The 15,897-nt window shown below is 52.0% G+C and overlaps 1 protein-coding gene across 1 annotated transcript in view; it reads right to left on the bottom strand.

The window, feature by feature from the left end:
• The window catches only part of megf8 (multiple EGF-like-domains 8), a 128,517-nt gene that overhangs the window by 31,465 nt on the left and 81,155 nt on the right, over positions 1 to 15,897 (bottom strand). The window contains exons 26-37 of the mRNA XM_072250330.1: positions 15,056 to 15,285; positions 14,596 to 14,709; positions 12,609 to 12,724; positions 9,237 to 9,423; positions 6,626 to 6,800; positions 6,217 to 6,380; positions 5,938 to 6,082; positions 4,808 to 5,051; positions 4,293 to 4,422; positions 3,805 to 4,006; positions 1,893 to 2,107; positions 944 to 1,168 (exon numbers count right to left, since the gene is read on the bottom strand). Coding sequence (XP_072106431.1) covers positions 944 to 1,168; positions 1,893 to 2,107; positions 3,805 to 4,006; positions 4,293 to 4,422; positions 4,808 to 5,051; positions 5,938 to 6,082; positions 6,217 to 6,380; positions 6,626 to 6,800; positions 9,237 to 9,423; positions 12,609 to 12,724; positions 14,596 to 14,709; positions 15,056 to 15,285 — 2,147 coding nt within the window. The remainder of the gene's footprint in view (positions 1 to 943; positions 1,169 to 1,892; positions 2,108 to 3,804; positions 4,007 to 4,292; positions 4,423 to 4,807; positions 5,052 to 5,937; positions 6,083 to 6,216; positions 6,381 to 6,625; positions 6,801 to 9,236; positions 9,424 to 12,608; positions 12,725 to 14,595; positions 14,710 to 15,055; positions 15,286 to 15,897) is intronic.

Raw genomic sequence — 15,897 nt, forward strand, 5'->3', positions numbered from 1 at the left:
AAGAATAGATATCAGACTGCTGGAAAACGATGCTGGAGAGCCAGTAATGGGGGACAAGGAAATGGGGAACAAACTGAGTAAGTATTTTGCATCACTGTGCAAGACACTGGCAGAGTGCCAGAGGTTCAAGCATGTCAGGGGGCAGAAGTGAGTGTAGTTGCACTGCAGTGGAGAGAAAGTGCTTGGGAAGCTGAAAGGTCTGAAGGTAGATAGGTCACCTGGACTAGATGGTCTACACTCCAAGGTTCTGAAAGAGGTGGCTGAAGAGATTGTGGAGGCATTAGTAATGATCTTTCAATAATCAATAGATTCACAGTTCTAGAAGACTAGAAAATTGCAAATGTCACTCCACTCCTCATGAAGGGAGGGAAGCAGAAGGAAGGAAATAATAGGCTGGTTAATCTGACCTCAGTGACTTGGAAGATGTTGGAGTCGATTATTAAGGATGAGGTTTCAGGGTATTTGGAGGCACATGATAAAATAGGTCAAAGTCAGCTTGGTTTCCTTAAGGGAACATTTTGCCTGACAAATCTGTTGAAATTCTCTGAGGAAGTAACAAGCAGAGTAGACAAAGGAGAATTAGTGGATATTGTCTACTTCGATTTTCAGAAGGCCTTTGACAAGGAGTCGCATATGAGGTTGCTGAACAAGATATGAGACCACAGTATTACAGGACAGATACTAGAAGGGATAGAAGATTGGGTGGTTGCAGGAGGCAAAGAGTGGGAATAAAGGGAGCCTCTCCTGATTGTAGATACATCAGGGAGATTTTGGAGAGTTAGACGGGTGAAAGGAAAATGGTGAGGGAGGGAAGAGTTAATTAATCTTGGAGTAGGTTTATATAGATCGACACGACATCGTGGGCCGAAGGGCCTGCATGCTCGATGTTCTATCCTCTATACTCTCCCTATGTCACTCCGCCTTCGCCCATCCGCCCCCTCACTCGCATGTACGCACCGTCCCAGGGTCCGTGAAGGCCACCCTGCATGCAGCGTCCGATGCCGTTGAGGCCACGGGTGGAGCACCAGCCACAGTGGGAGTGCCGGATGCAGTGGGAGCACTGCTGGTAGCTGGCACAGGACAGGTTACAGCTCGCTTTCGACCCCCGCAGGGTCCGGCCGCACATCCCCGCCGCACAGCGCAGCGGTGCAAAACTGGGGCTCATACACTGCCGGAAAGAGAGAGACAGTGAGAGAGGGAGAGGGAGGGAGCAAGGGAGGGGGGAGATAAGAGAGCAGAGGGGTAAGGGAGGTGGGGGGAGGGGAGAGCGGGGAGGGAAGAGGGGAGGGAAGAAGGGGGAGGGAAGAAGGGGGAGGGAAGAAGGGGAGGGAAGAGGGGAGGGAAGAGGGGAGGGAAGAGGGGAGGGAAGAGGGGAGGGAAGAGGGGAGGGAAGAGGGGAGGGAAGAGGGGAGGGAAGAGGGGAGGGGGAGGGGAGGGGAGGGGAGGGGGAGGGGAGGGGAGGGGGAGGGGAGTGGGAGGGGTAAGAGGGGAGGAGGAGGGGTAAGAGGGGAGGGGGAGGGAAGAGGGGGAGGGGGAGGGAAGAGGGGAGAGGAGGGAAGAGGGGAGAGGAGGGAAGAGGGGAGAGGAGGGAAGAGGGGAGGGGAGGGAAGAGCGGAGGGTTGAGGGTTGGATGGTAGAGAGGCTGTGTCCCTAGTGACCTCCCCACTGACACAGTCTGTCCCCAGAGACCCTTCCACTCACACAATCCAACCCCAGTGCCATCTCCCCCACTGTAGTCCTTTCCCAGTCCCCCCCCCCCCCATTCTCCCATTCCCCTACCGTCCGCCCTGGTGACCTTCCCCATCACGTGGTCTCGTCACACTTTGTGCCCCGAGGGACCCCCCGGCCCACCACCTCCCTGTCCCTGGGCTGGGCTTGGAGCTGTTCCTCACCTGCTGCAGGGCCACGCTCCAGACACACTGCTGCCACCCTCCGTCAGAGCCGTTAGAGCTGAGGCAGTCGGCGCAGTTGGTCAGGTTGTGGCAGGGGGTGGGACAAGGCTCCGGGGGCGAGGACTCCACTGGCATCGGAGACACGTTGCGGAGCGAGTGGCTGAAGCAGGTCCAGTCGTAGGCGGGGCTCACGCTGAGGATCCGGCGGGTCTCGCCTGCATCCAAACGGGGGGACATCAACAGGAAAAGGGTTACTGGGGATGGGGGGGGGAATGATAACCGGGGAGGGGCAGTTGGGGAAGGGCCACCAGGTTGGATGGTACGATGGGAATGGGGTTGGGGAAGGGTCACCAGGACAGATCGTATGGAGGGAGGGTCAGTCTGGCCAAGCAGAGCAGAGGATCCCTCACAGGGGAGAGAATGGAGGGTGTGCGTGACCAGGGAGGGGGGAGACTAACCGGGGACGGAGCTGGGGTAACACTGGTGGTGGACAGCGGGGATGTTGAAACAATGACAATGAACCATAAATATGAAATTATCAAAAGTGGTGCTGGACTACAGGTCTGGCAGCTTGTAGCAAGAATCCTGTAAAAACTGCGTTTATTTAAAGAACAAAAGAAAATCTGTTGATGCTGGAAATCCAAGCAACACACACAAAATGCTGGAGGAGCATGTATGGAAAAGAGTACAGTCAACGTTTTGGGCCGAGACCCTTCATCAGGACTGGAAAAAAAATGAGGTGTCAGAGTAAAAAATGTGTGGGGGTGGGGAGGGGAGGAAGAACCAGAAAGTGAAAGGTGAAACGGGAGGGAGGGGGTGAAGTAAAGAACTGGGAAGTTGAGTGGTGAAAGAGATACAGGGTTGGAGTAGGAATCTGATAGGAGAGGACAGAAGGCCATGGAAGAAAGAAAAGGGGGGAGGAGCACCAGAGGAAGGTGTTGGGCAGGTAAGGAGATGAGGTGAGAGAGGGAAATGAGAATGACGAATGGTGGGGGGGGGGGGGGGCATTACTGGAAGTTCGAGAAATCTATGTTCATGCCATCAGGTTGGAGGCTACCCAGAGTATAAGATGTTGTTCCTCCAATCTGAGTGTGGCCTCATCATGACAGTACAGGAGGCCATGGACTGACATGTCAGAATGGGAATGGGAGTAGAATTGAAGTGGGTGGCTATCGGGAGATCCCACATTTTCTGGTGGACAAAGAGTAGGTGCTCAGTGAAACGGTCTCCCAATCTACATCGGGTCTCACTAATATACAGGAGGCCACACCGGGAGCACTGGATACAGTAGATGACCCCAATTTACAGTTTTTGAAAGCTAAATCATGTTCAAAAAATTTGTTCGTTTGTTCAGGACAGAACAAGCCGGCATGTTGAGTTTGGATTTCCAAGAGGGATTTAACGAGTAGCTGCATGAGAGCTGTTACATTGGAGAACGTGTGTGAGCGTGCACTGAGAAAGGAGTGGAATAACTAGATCTCTTGCAGGCTGGGAGGGCGGAACCAGGGGTCCTGGCTCTCAGTTTCTGAATGATATGAAATTAGTGCAGAGGAGATTTACGAGGCTGTCGCTGGGTCTCAAGGGACTGAATTTTGGAGACAGGCTGAGCAGGATGAGAGTTTATTCCTTGGGGCACAGACAAAGAGGTGATCTTACAGAGTTCTCTAAAATCAAGAGGAAGAAAATTAAAATTTGAAAGGTACTTGGAGAGGAAAAGTTTAGAAGGGAACGGGCCAAATGCAGGCGAATGGAACTAGCTTTGTCAGAATATCTTGGTCAGCACGAACCAGCTATTTCTGCGATGTGTAACTGTTTCCAGCAGTTCGGGTTGATTTGAAGGATTCTATATCTCTCTGGACGGGGCAGTGGAGGAGCCAACCCCTGCCCAGGCATCTGGCAAACTCAGGTTTACCTGTGCGTTTGAACTGGCGGGTCCACATACACTTGCCGGACGATGTGCACTTGTGGCAGTCAGAAGCTTCACAGGAGATCTCCGAGCAGTTGCTGGCCACAAAGATCTCGCGCTGGTTGATGCGGCAGTCGTTCTCCTTGCTGCAGCTGGCATTGGTGCTGATGCAGGCCCCTTCAGGGCAGTTGGTGCACCACTTGCACCTCTGAACAGAGAGAGACGCAGCAGATCACAGCGGGAAGAGGGGGGTTCACAGGGAAGGACAGAGAAGGGGTTCACAGTGGGAGCGGGGTGAGGGGGAGGGTAAGCGAATCGCAGGAGTGGTGGAGGAATGGTGGGGAGGAAATCCTGGGTCTCTGCTACTCACCAAGTGCTGCAGCTGTTCCTTGAGCCGTGGGTGCAGGGGCAGAGAAGTGATGGAATGGGGAATATGAGAGGTTAAAGGGGAGTTGTAATGATGTGACGGGGGTGGCGGTGTGGGGTTAACTCACCAGACGCTGTGGCTGTCCCAGGACCCGGGGGTGCAGGGCCAGACACTCACTGCAGGTCCTGAGGTGTCGGCAGGTCTCCGGGTGCCAGGGCAGTGGGTCACAGTGGGAACTACCCGGCTCCAGTCCCAACCTAGGAATGGGGAGGATGGGAGAGGTAGAGGTGAGGGGAGGGAGTAATGTGAGTCAGACAAACGTTATCAATAACCCACTATTCCTCTTTCAGTGTCCCTCACACCCTCAACCCCACATTCTCCCTCCTTCTCTCTAACACCATCCCGCTGTCTCCTTCCCTCATTCCCTCACGTGCTCCCTCTTCCTCCCCCTCCATCTCTTTCTCTACTACTGACACCCTCTCCCTCACTCTCTCTGTCACCTCTCTGAATCCCCAGGTCTATGCAGTACATGTCACTCTCCCAGAGATGCCTGATTCCATCCCCTGCGATTCACCAGGACCCCCATTGTTCCGTAACCCCCACGCACCCCCCAGACGCGGCCAAGGGAGACAGATCGCCTACCTGTGGGCCTGGTCGGTAGAGAGGCAGCTGCCGTTGCGGACGGAGTGACACCACACACAGCTGGCGCTGGTGTTGCAGGCTGCGGGGCTGCTGAAGACCAGGCAGGGATCGTGCGGGACGGAGAGAGAGAGCAGGGAACCCAGGGCCACACCCTGGTACCCCGCCAGGATGTACAGCCGGTTCCACAGGGGGAGCGCGGTGTGAGCGATGGACCCTTTCATCGGTTCCCCCACCACTGACAGTCCTGACAAACACACACAGATTTCAGGAGTTCAGCAGAATAGCGGGTTGGGGGGGGGGGGGGGGGGGGAGTTGTAAGGGATGGAGGAAGAGGAGCTTGTCGAGAGTAGGTGAGGATCAGCACAGGCGGAAGAACAGAGAATAGTACAGCACAATACAGGCCCTTCGGCCCACAATGTTGTCCTGACCTTTGAACCTACTTCAAGATTATACTAGCCCTTCCCTCCCATATAGCCCTCCATTTTTATTTCATCCACATGTTTAATCTTAAATGTCCCTAAAGCATCTGCTTCTACCAAGAACCTCGGTAGCATGTTCTATGCACCCGCCACTACCTCTGACACATCCCTATGCTTTCGTCCGCTCACCTTCAACAGATGTGCTCTGGAATTGACCATTGCTCCTCTGGGAAAACGTCTCGATCTATCCCTCATCATCTTGTACACCTCTCATCCTTCTCCTCCTCTCCACACAGAAAAGCCCTTGCTCACTCAACCTTTCCTCATAAGGCATGCTCTCTAGTTAAGACAGCATCCAGGTAAATCTCCTTTGCCCCAACTCGGAAGTTTCCACATCCTTCCTAGAATGAGGTGACCAGACTGAACGCAATATTCCAACTGTGGTTTAACCAGGGTTTTCTAGAGCGGCAGTATTACCTTGCAGCCCCTGAAATCAACCCTTCAATTAATGAAGGCCAACGCATCATACCCTTCTTCAATGACCTATCAGCTTCTACGGCAACTTTGAGGGAACAGTGAGGGGAGGGAGATGGAGAGGGAGAAAGGGAGGGGGGCGGAGGAGGCAAGGAGGATGAGGAGGCAGACATTGAGCAGGGAAGGTTTGTGAGGGAGGGCTTTACCCCATTGTCCTACCTTTACCCCATGCCCTACCTGAGGTATTGGGGCTGAGCCAGCTGTTACAGTTGATCTGGTAGAAGAGGAGGTCGGCGCTGAAGTCCTGGCGGCTGGAGCGACCTCCCACTACCACCATCGAGTCGTGGAACAGGCCGGCCGCGTGGAAAAACCGGGGCAGCGGCTGCAAACACAGGAGACGGGGCTGAGTACTGGCACCATGGTGACCCTGCTGGATGGTGCCAGGTCAGGACAGGGTGAACCGGCTGGGACTTGCCGGACGGATCTGGTGTGATTTTCCATACGGAACAGCCTTACCTTGGAATTGTGAGAGGGTGCGAGGAGGCTCCAGGTCAGGGTGCCAAGGTGCAGGCTGTAGAGCTCGGCAGAGGCTGACACCGTCTCCAAGTAGAACCGGTAGCCACCGAAGACGTAGATGGCGTCAGTCGGGCTGTGGTATACAGCAGAGTGACCGTATAGACCTAGCGAAGGACACGGACTACAGTTATCAACACAGGCCACGAGAGCACGCCCCAGACCCCTCACCCCACAGAACACAGCCCGACTCAAACCCACACCCCGATCCCTCACTTTGATCCCACAGAGCGCCAGGACCTTGCAGCTCAAACACCGAGCCTGAGCTCTCTTCCCCACAGATCCCCAACCCAGCCTCGCTCCCCCAGCACGGACCAGGGTCCAGAAGCTCGCTCCCCTGGCCCGGCCCTACCTGTGGGTGCCGTTCCGGTGTGCTGCTCCAGGCGCCAGCCGCCTGTGTCCACGCTGTACTGCAGCAGCCTGTTGTTGAAGCCGTTCTGGGGGGAGTACCCCCCCACCAGGAGCAGCAGCGACGAGTTGCGGCACTCCGTGAGGGTGTGTCCGGCCATGGGTGGGATCAGCTCCGACTGCAGAGAGGAGTAGGGAGGTCAGATCCTGCCGGCTCGCTGACAGCCCACCCAACCCCACCCGCCCTCCTCATGCTGGAAACACAGTGCTTCAGGCGGCATCTGTGGAGGGAGAACCGAGTCAGCAACTCTCCATATAGGGGTTAGACAGTCACACAACAAGGAAACAGACCCTTCGGCCCAACTCATCTGTGCCGACCAAGCTTAGCCATGTCCTTGAGTGTAGGCTGTGTCCCTCTGAACCAGAAGTGGCGAACCTATGGCACACGTGCCGAAGATGGCACGGGCAAAATTTCTGTTGACTCATGGCATTCAGTGCCACACACCCCCTCTCCCCTCCTGATTCTTTAAATCCCATCCATAATAAGACGATACATGGTGGTTACTTTTACTGCAAAATGAAGCCGTGAATGGCTTTGTTTTACAACCCAAGAGCAGTGAGAGGTGCCAAATGATTGCTGCAGCGTGTGACATTTTGAAATCCTCACCGACCTGGTGAATACATCAGTACTTGGATAGTAAATGGTCACCACAACAACAGTCGTTAGAAACTATGCTGTTTTTCATGTCTTTTTAAGAGATTAATATTAATAATTTTTGAACTTTTACTATCAATAACAAAACAATGAATACATGTAAACAAGCAACACAGCTCATTTTTTTTTCCCCTAAAAAAAAAGTCAATGACTATTGTTACCAATTTATTAATCAATTATAATCTTTGCTCAAAATTACCATGGCACACAAGGGAAAATTTTTTGAAAGATTTTATTGGCAATTTGGGCACATGTTCTTCAAAAGAATCGCCACCCTGTCCTAAAACTTTTCTATCCATGTACCTGCACAAATTTCTTATAAATGTTGTTACTGTACCTGCTTCAACCACTTCCTCCAGCAACTCGTTCCATATACCCACCACCCTTTGTGGGAAAACTCACCCCACAGGTGCCCTTCAAATCCCTGCCCTCCAGTTTTAGATCCTTCTAACTCTGGGAGACGTCTTCAGCTACTCACCTTATCTCTGCCCTTCCTGACTTTATATACACTGAGAACATAGCACAGGAAAAGGCCCTTCTGCCCATGATATTAATGAAATATCTAACTAAGCTAATCCCTTCTGTCTACACATTCCCCATATCCCTCAGTGCTCTGCACATTCACGTGCCTCTTGAATGCTTCCATTGTATGTCTCTCCACCACCACTCTGTGTGTAAACAAACCTTGCGCCTCACATCTCCACACCTCTATGAGGTCCCTTCAGTCTCCTTCACTACAGGGAAAGCAGTCCCAGCCTATCCAGCCTCTCTTTGTAACTGGCAACCACAGCGAGTGGTGAGGAAAACCAATGGTTTATTGGGCTGAATGGCAGGGAAGTTTGGAGGCTCTTTCAGTGATAGTGAATCCAGTATGTCAGAGTGACGAGGTCTGACGCGAGTGACCCTGTGTCACCTACGGGTGCTCAGTAGTGTGAGAGGTTACCAATCCACTGGTGTTGCACAGGATGCTGCTGCAACTGGACCTCAGTACGCGTCCTGGGTTGCACGCCCATTCCCCGTATACTGCCGTCAACAAACTACTGAAAGGGCTGCCTGGAGTTTCCCTGTAGAACAGTACAGCACGCTACAGGCCCTTCAGCCCACTATGTCATGCTGACCTATATAAAACTACTCCATTATCAATCTAACCCTTCCCTCCTACACAGCTCAGACCCCTCATGAAGGGGAACAAGCCTCTCCACCATCAAGTGTATCTTCAAAAAGGTGGCGCCTCAGGAAGACAGCTTCCATCACAAAGGACCCTCACCACCTTGGCAATGCCCTCTTCTCATTCCTACCATCAGGGAGGAGGTACTGGATCCTGAAGGGAGGCATGAATAAGTTCTTTCCTGCCGCCATCAGATTTCTGAATGGTCCATGAACACTACCGCACTATTTCAGTCTCTTATTGCACTATTTATATTTTATGTTTCTTACGGTAACTTAAATTCAGAGATAATAAACCTGATTCTTACATCCACATGCCTTTCTAGGAGTCCCTATGGTATCAGCCTCCACCACTACCCCTGGCAGTACGTTTCACGCACCCACCACCACGGGTAAAAAACTGAACTCTGACATCCTCCCTCAACTTACCTTCACTCAACTTAAATGGACGCCATGTGGTATCAGACACCGTCTCCCCGGGCTGTCCATTCTATCTACGCCCCTCAGAACGTGTAAATACCTCTATCGCTGGGCGGGAAAGGACACCTACAGAGCTCAGGCTCCCAGTACAAAGATCAGAGGTCAAAGCAGCAGCGTCTGGGCCTACAATGGCTGTCACTCCTCCTGTTCTGATGCACCGCATGTCTCCCTGTTCCCGGGTTACAACTCCGGTCCATGTGCACCGGCGGGGGGGGGCCTGGAACCCCCAACACCCCAACCCTAGCCCCCTTACCTTCTGGAGCCTCCATTCCAGCGTCGACAGATTGAGGATCCAGAACTCGTTGGTGACTCCGGAGTGGGTCAGGCCCCCCAGCACAAACATGGTGTCGCGGGACGGGCTGGAGGCAGCCGCGTGGAAGTACCTTGCGCTGGGTCCCTCACCAATGTGCCGGCTCCAGCGCCGATCGGGAACAGAGTATCTGGCAGTGGGGGGGGGGGGGGGGGGGGGGGAAGAGCAGATAGCAAAGGTACTTAGAGCTTTCCCACTACAGCGGACACATCCTCCCTCCTCTCCCACCAACAATCACAGTCTTCCTCTCCCCTCGGGAATGTCAGCCAAGACATCGGGAGTGACTGAATGCCATGGCGAGGCAATGGTTAAAATAACGTGAAGGCAAGGATAGTTTACACAGAGAGTGTGTGCAGTCAGCAGAGGTGACCAAGGTCTTTAGCACACAAGACAAGAATGTAAATGAAGGCACCAACTATTTGACAATTATTTTACCAACTAATATATCATTGGCCTTTAGCCTGTAGCTTCTACAGGTTATTAACACCTGTATTACCGTAGTGTGAATGGTGATTGGTTATGCAAGAAAGGAATCTGAACATCCTCAAGGTTACCAATTGGTCAATATCTGTATAATTGGTCAACACCCTAACCATGGCCAATTTACTCTCCTCCCATCCGGTAGGCGTTACAGGAGCCTCCGCTCCCGCACCAGCAGGCACAGGAAGAGCTTCTTCCCTGAGGCTGTGACCCTGCTGAACCTCTCATCACAGCGCTATGCAGTATTGCACCCATATCGGACTGTCTCAGTACTTTTATATTTATGTGCTGTAGCACTTTTTTTTAATTCACAGTTATTCTGTAAATAACACTCTATTCTTTGCATTTCTGGTCAGATGCTAAATGCATTTCATTGGCTTTGTATCTGTACTCAGCACAATGACAATAAAGTTGACTCTAATCTAAAACTTCTGTATAAAAATGACATTTCTTTGTTCCAACTCCAGAGCAGTTTGGCCGTGTGGTTCTCCTTGTGCACGAGTAAATGAATTGTGATTGAGGAACAAGTGTGAGTTTTCACAGTCCAGTCAATCAGCGATGACAACTTCACCAGGGGTGTCAGTGTGGAGGTAATCACTGCCTGGGATTGGAGGGTTTCTGTTATGAGGACCGATGGGAGGGGCTGGGTCTGTTATCTATGGAGCAGAGGGGGCTGATGTGTACAGAATTATGAGGGGAGTAGACTGAGCAGGCAGCATGGAACAATTCCCTGTGGGAGAGCTGTCTTTGACCAGGGAGCAAGGGGTTAGTGGAGTGGAGTGAATCTGGAAGTGGAAGGTGCTGCTGGAGACCAAAGGTCTCTGGGCATCAACATCTCAGAGTATCAGTCCTGGGACCAACACACTGGTACAATCACAAAGAAGGCATGCCAGCTGCTCTACTTCATTAGGAGTTTGAGGAAATTTGGTACGTCACCAAAGGCAGCAGCAAATTTCTACAGTTGTAGAAATTAGAGAGCATTCTGACTGGTTGTGTCACCGTCTGGTATGGAAGTGACAATGCGCAGGATCGAAAGAGGCCGCAGAAGGTTGTACTCTGCCCACTGCATCGCAGGCACAAGCCTCCCCACCATCGAGTACATTTTGTGTATTTTATTAGTATTATTGTATTCTTTGTCTTATTGTGGTTTTTTTTTTGTGCTGCATCAATCTGGATAATAATTATTTCTTTCTCCTTTACACTTGTGTACAGGAAATGACATTAAACAATCTTAAATCTGATTCAGGTTCCCAGCACTTGAATCACTGCGGCAGGGAAGGGTAGGGACCAGGTGCTGAGGGTTGGGGATCACTGTGGATGCAGACTAGGCGGTCAGCATGGGCAGGGTATGACCCCAGCACCGACCGTGTGCTGCAGCATGCTTGAGCTTGGAGGCTTGAAACCATTCCATCAATGACCCATTTCCAAAGTGTCTGAAGGCTCATACACTCAGCCTTTACCAGACAGTGAATAAGGTTGTCTCAGGCTTCAGTGTACAGAGGTCAGCAGGAGGAACTGGGCAGAGTGGCGGCAGATGGAATTTAATCCCGAAGAGTGTGAGGTGAAATTCTGGCAGGGGCCTCAGGAACAGGGGTGTACTGAGAGATCCCAGAGTATGCCCATGGCTTCTAGCCTGTGGTGACACATGTGAACACAGCAGTGAGGAGGGCTTTTGGCTTGCCTGCCTCCATAGGCACTGAGTACAAAAGTTGAGGATTCATATCGTGGCTGCACCAAGTCCTGGTTAGACTGTAGTGTGTGTAGTTCTGGTCTCCACACTACAGGGAGGATGTGGTAACAATAGAGAGAGGCAAAAGAGATTCACCTGGATGTTGCCAGGAATGGAGGGTTGTGGTTACTAGGAAAAAGTTGGAAAAGCTGGGGTTGTTCTTTCTGGACGGTAGGAATTGGAGGGTGATTTTATAGAGGTTTGTAAAATTATGAGGGACGGTTCCCCAGTCCTTTGTCCCCTCCCCTCACTCGCCTCCTCAAATTTTCTTCGTCCCTCCCCATCTCCTCTCCTATCCTCCCTCATCTTCGCCCTCCATCACTAAAACCCCTGCTCACTGCCCTCTGTCCTGTCCATGTCACTCTGCTTCCTGACTGCCCCCTGGGCTGTGCACATCCCAAGCCTGGTATCCATCCACTCTATAGTGACAAGTACCTCTGTCCCCATGCCTGGCCACGTTTTTGGTTCCATCCGCATCTGTCCTCATCCCTGGTCCCGAATCTGCCTGATCCTGTCCTTATTCCTGGTCGCTTCCCCATCTGTCTCCCTGCCTGGTCCCATCCCATCTACCTTGGCCAACTGACATCTCCATTCGCAGCCCTGTTCCCCTCCACTGTTCCTGGTCCTCAACCTGTCTCCTTTCCCATCTCCACATCCCTGTTTCTAATCGTGGACCCTATCTCAGGTCCCCATCCCTAGACCCATTTCCCCAACCCACAAAACAGAACAGCCCCACACAGAGCACTGACACTCACCTTATCCCGGTGTCTCTGCACGCAGATTGGGGGGGAGGCGGCACAACACTGCTGTCCATGGTGGGACACTGAAAAACACCCCCACTGATCGTGACGGGACAGTGAGAAACACACCCCCATTGATTGTGACAGGACACTGAGGAAAAAACCCCACACTGACAACTGTGACAGGACATTGAGAAAAACACCCCACACTGACAACTGTGATGGTTCTCTGATGAACCCCTGCACACACCACACCACCCCTCCCTCACCCTCCCCACAACAATGAGGATTATGGTGGGACTGCCCCTACCCAATGACGAGACCTCTCTCAGACCCTCCAGCCCTAAAACCCGAGCACCTGCTCACCTGTACAGGCCGTTCAACATCCCGTCTCTGATCGAGAGGCCGCCAAAGATCCAGAGGGTGGAGTCAGGACCCTGTACCATCGAATGTCCCAGCCGGGGCTGCGGTATCCCGCTGTCCTGCAGATCCACAAAGAGGAAGGGGATCAGGGGTAGCACTTCCGTCACCAGGTCAAATATCACCTGCTACGGGTGTGGTACTCAATCAGCTACCTAGGGTATAAAACTTTAGGCAGGTCACATCTGGAATATTGTGAGTGTAATTTTGTTCATCCTGCTATAGAAAGGACGTGGAGGCCTTGAATAGGGTACAGAAGGGGTTCACCAGGATGCAGCCTGGATTAGAGGGCATGAGCTGTAAGGAGAGGTTTGGTAGTTTTCTCTGGAGTGGAGGAGGCTGAGTGAAGACCTGTTAAAGGTTTCTAAGATATTGACAGGCATTTATTTATTCATTTATTGAGATAGAGTGTGGAATTTTTTTTCAAAATGACGGCATTTCTGTACTTGCTTCCAGCTGTGAGTAAAAGTGACTTTCTGCAGAAATCCCTGTGTGAGTTGTTTGTTGTGATGTGGCTGAGTTCTGTCTATTAATTTACGCAGCGATTGAAACTCATTGTGGGAAACACTTCCAGAAAACTCCGACTTTTGCAAATAACTGATGCATAGCCGAAAAATGATGGTATCGTGAAAGCTGTTAAGATTTGAATATCGAATCCCAATTTCAAAAACATCCTTCCCTATCCCTTTAAATAGTTCTGAGGTGATGATTTGGTTGACACGGCATGGTATCCTTCTCTCGTTATTTGTTATAGTTTGTGACGGGTATGAAAGCCAAGGGAGTTTTGTTTTGGGAGGGAATCACTTCCCAATTTAGACAGTGAACTGATGATAGCATCCATCCCCGGGACCAAAGGTTAGCACAGGCTATACTTGGAGGCATCATGGTGCAATATACATTTTTCAGAGAAATAATAGTAACAAGACTAGTATTTGCAGGTTCTATGTTGTCGTTTAAAGTTAAATTGGATAGAGATATGGACTGGAAAGGAATGGAGGGTTATGGGCTGAGTGCAGGTCGGTGGGACTAGGTGAGAGTAAGAGTTCGGCACGGACTAGAAGGGCCGAGATGGCCTGTTTCCGTGCTGTGATTATTATATGGTTATATGGATGTCAGAGGTAGGTTTTTCTTAGCTCAGAGCACAGACTGCTGTGGGTGGTGGTAGAGACATTAGGGACGTTTAAGAGACTCTCAGACAAATAGACAATAGAAAGGTGGTGGGTTGTGGACTGTTTTGGAGGGAAGGGGTAGATTGATCATGGGTTGGTTAATATGGAGTCAGCACATCATGCACCGAAGGATCTCTACTAGGCTTACTGTTCGATGTCTACTCAGAGAGAAGAGGAACATGTTACCATGGGTGGTGGTGGAGGCAGATACAACTGCAACAATTGACAGGGATTTAGACAGACACACGAACAGCCAGGGTACGGAGGGGAAAAGGTTATGACATCAAAGGTTACGTGCAGAAGGCTGGGGAGTGGGGCTGAGGAGGGGGGAAAAAAGATCAGCCATGATTGAATGGCAGAGCAGACTCAATGGGCCAGATGGCCTAATTGTGCTCCTGTATTTTATGGTCTTATGGGAAGCACCATGAGCAGGCAAGTGGGCAGGCGGGAGAGTTCGGAATGGCATCATGGACAGCGCAGACACGGTGGGACAAAGGGAACATTCTACATTCTGCAAGACCCCACAGGAAGTGAGAGGGGACTGTCTGAGCCTGGACCGCCACACAGGAAGGGGAGTGGGGGCAGGGGGAGGGTGAAGGCAAGGGGGAATCAGGTCGTATGAAGAGAGGGCAGGGGTGAATGGGGGGATTGAGAGGGATGGGGGGATGAGGGGAAGAGGAAGGAAAATGAGAGGTGAAGAGGGAGCAAAGGGGGAAAAGAGGGAAGGGGGGGAGGGGAAGAATGGATGAATCCTTGGCACTCACCGATCCCTCTTCTCTAGCCACTGTCAGCGTCTCCCAGATGATTGTTCCCGGGTGTGTCCGAGATCCGCAATCTCTCCCGGCATATCCATCCGCACACACACAAAGTCCCGATTCCTGGAATACTGAGAATGAGTCCGGAAAACATTCCCTCCCCATGTCCCCAGGTCGCTGGGGGACTGCTCGCTTCCCATGCCCCTAGGTCACTGTGGAACTGCACCCTCCCCATGCATCCCGGGTCACTGGGGGACCACTCCCTCCCCGTGCATCCCGGGTCACTGGGGCACACGTCCTCTCCACGTCACTGGGGGATATTCCGTCTCCACGCCTCCAGGACACTGGGAGTGCTTCCTCCCCATGACAGGACAGTGTCGGGACCCTCATACAGCGCAGACACAGAGCTTCAACCCTCGGGTAATGCCAGGACTGAGCTGGGACCTGGTGCGGGTGGAGTGATACTCACTGTGTCACAGACGCCGGCCTGCAAGTGATGAGAGCAGTTGTTGGGACAGGGCTGGGAGGGGCAGTCTGAACCGGAAACACTATCTTGGCATACACAGTGCCCGTCTTGGCAGAAGTGGTGAACTGAGCAGGAGGGTGAGCAGCCATGGATGCGGTAAGTGGCATTTAAACCCTCTTGGGGCAGACCAGCCCGCCTGGACACGTTGGCCTCGAAGTAAATGGTCAGAACTCCTAAAGAGGTAGGAGAGGGTAGGGAAGAGAGACAATATTATTCAGTGCAAACATTCTCAGTATTAACCCCTCGTAATCAACAACACAGCAGGGACCCAGTGTTATAGATGACAGTGGGAGGGCTCTTCATCTAGATTTGGACTCCCCTACCCTCGTGACTATCCAGCTTATTTACACGCCACCCCGCCCCCCCACCCCCGTGATTTTAACCACCTCCAAAGGGTTACGCCTGAGCCTCCTTCACTCCAGGGAAGACAATCCCGGCCTGAACAGAGACACAAGAGATTCTACAGGTGCTGGAAATCCTGGGCAACACACACGAAGTGATGGAGTAACTTAGCAGCTCAGGCAGCATCTATGGAATGAATGAGCCCTGATGAAAGGTCTCAGGTCAAACTGCTTATACCCCTACACAGATCCAGCCTGGCCTGCTGTGTTCCTCAAGCTCGTCCTATCTGTCCTGAAAACTCAAACCCTCCACTCCTGATAGCATTCGTGCTCATCTTTTTTGTGCCCTCTCTTGCTTACACTCTCATGTCCAGTCCTTCCTTATAGTGTGGCAACCAGAACTGCAGACAGTACTCCAAGAGTGGCCTAACCAATGCCTTCTCA

Source organism: Mobula birostris, unplaced genomic scaffold (assembly GCF_030028105.1).
Source record: "Mobula birostris isolate sMobBir1 unplaced genomic scaffold, sMobBir1.hap1 scaffold_282, whole genome shotgun sequence".
Classification (NCBI taxonomy): Eukaryota; Metazoa; Chordata; class Chondrichthyes; order Myliobatiformes; family Myliobatidae; genus Mobula; species Mobula birostris.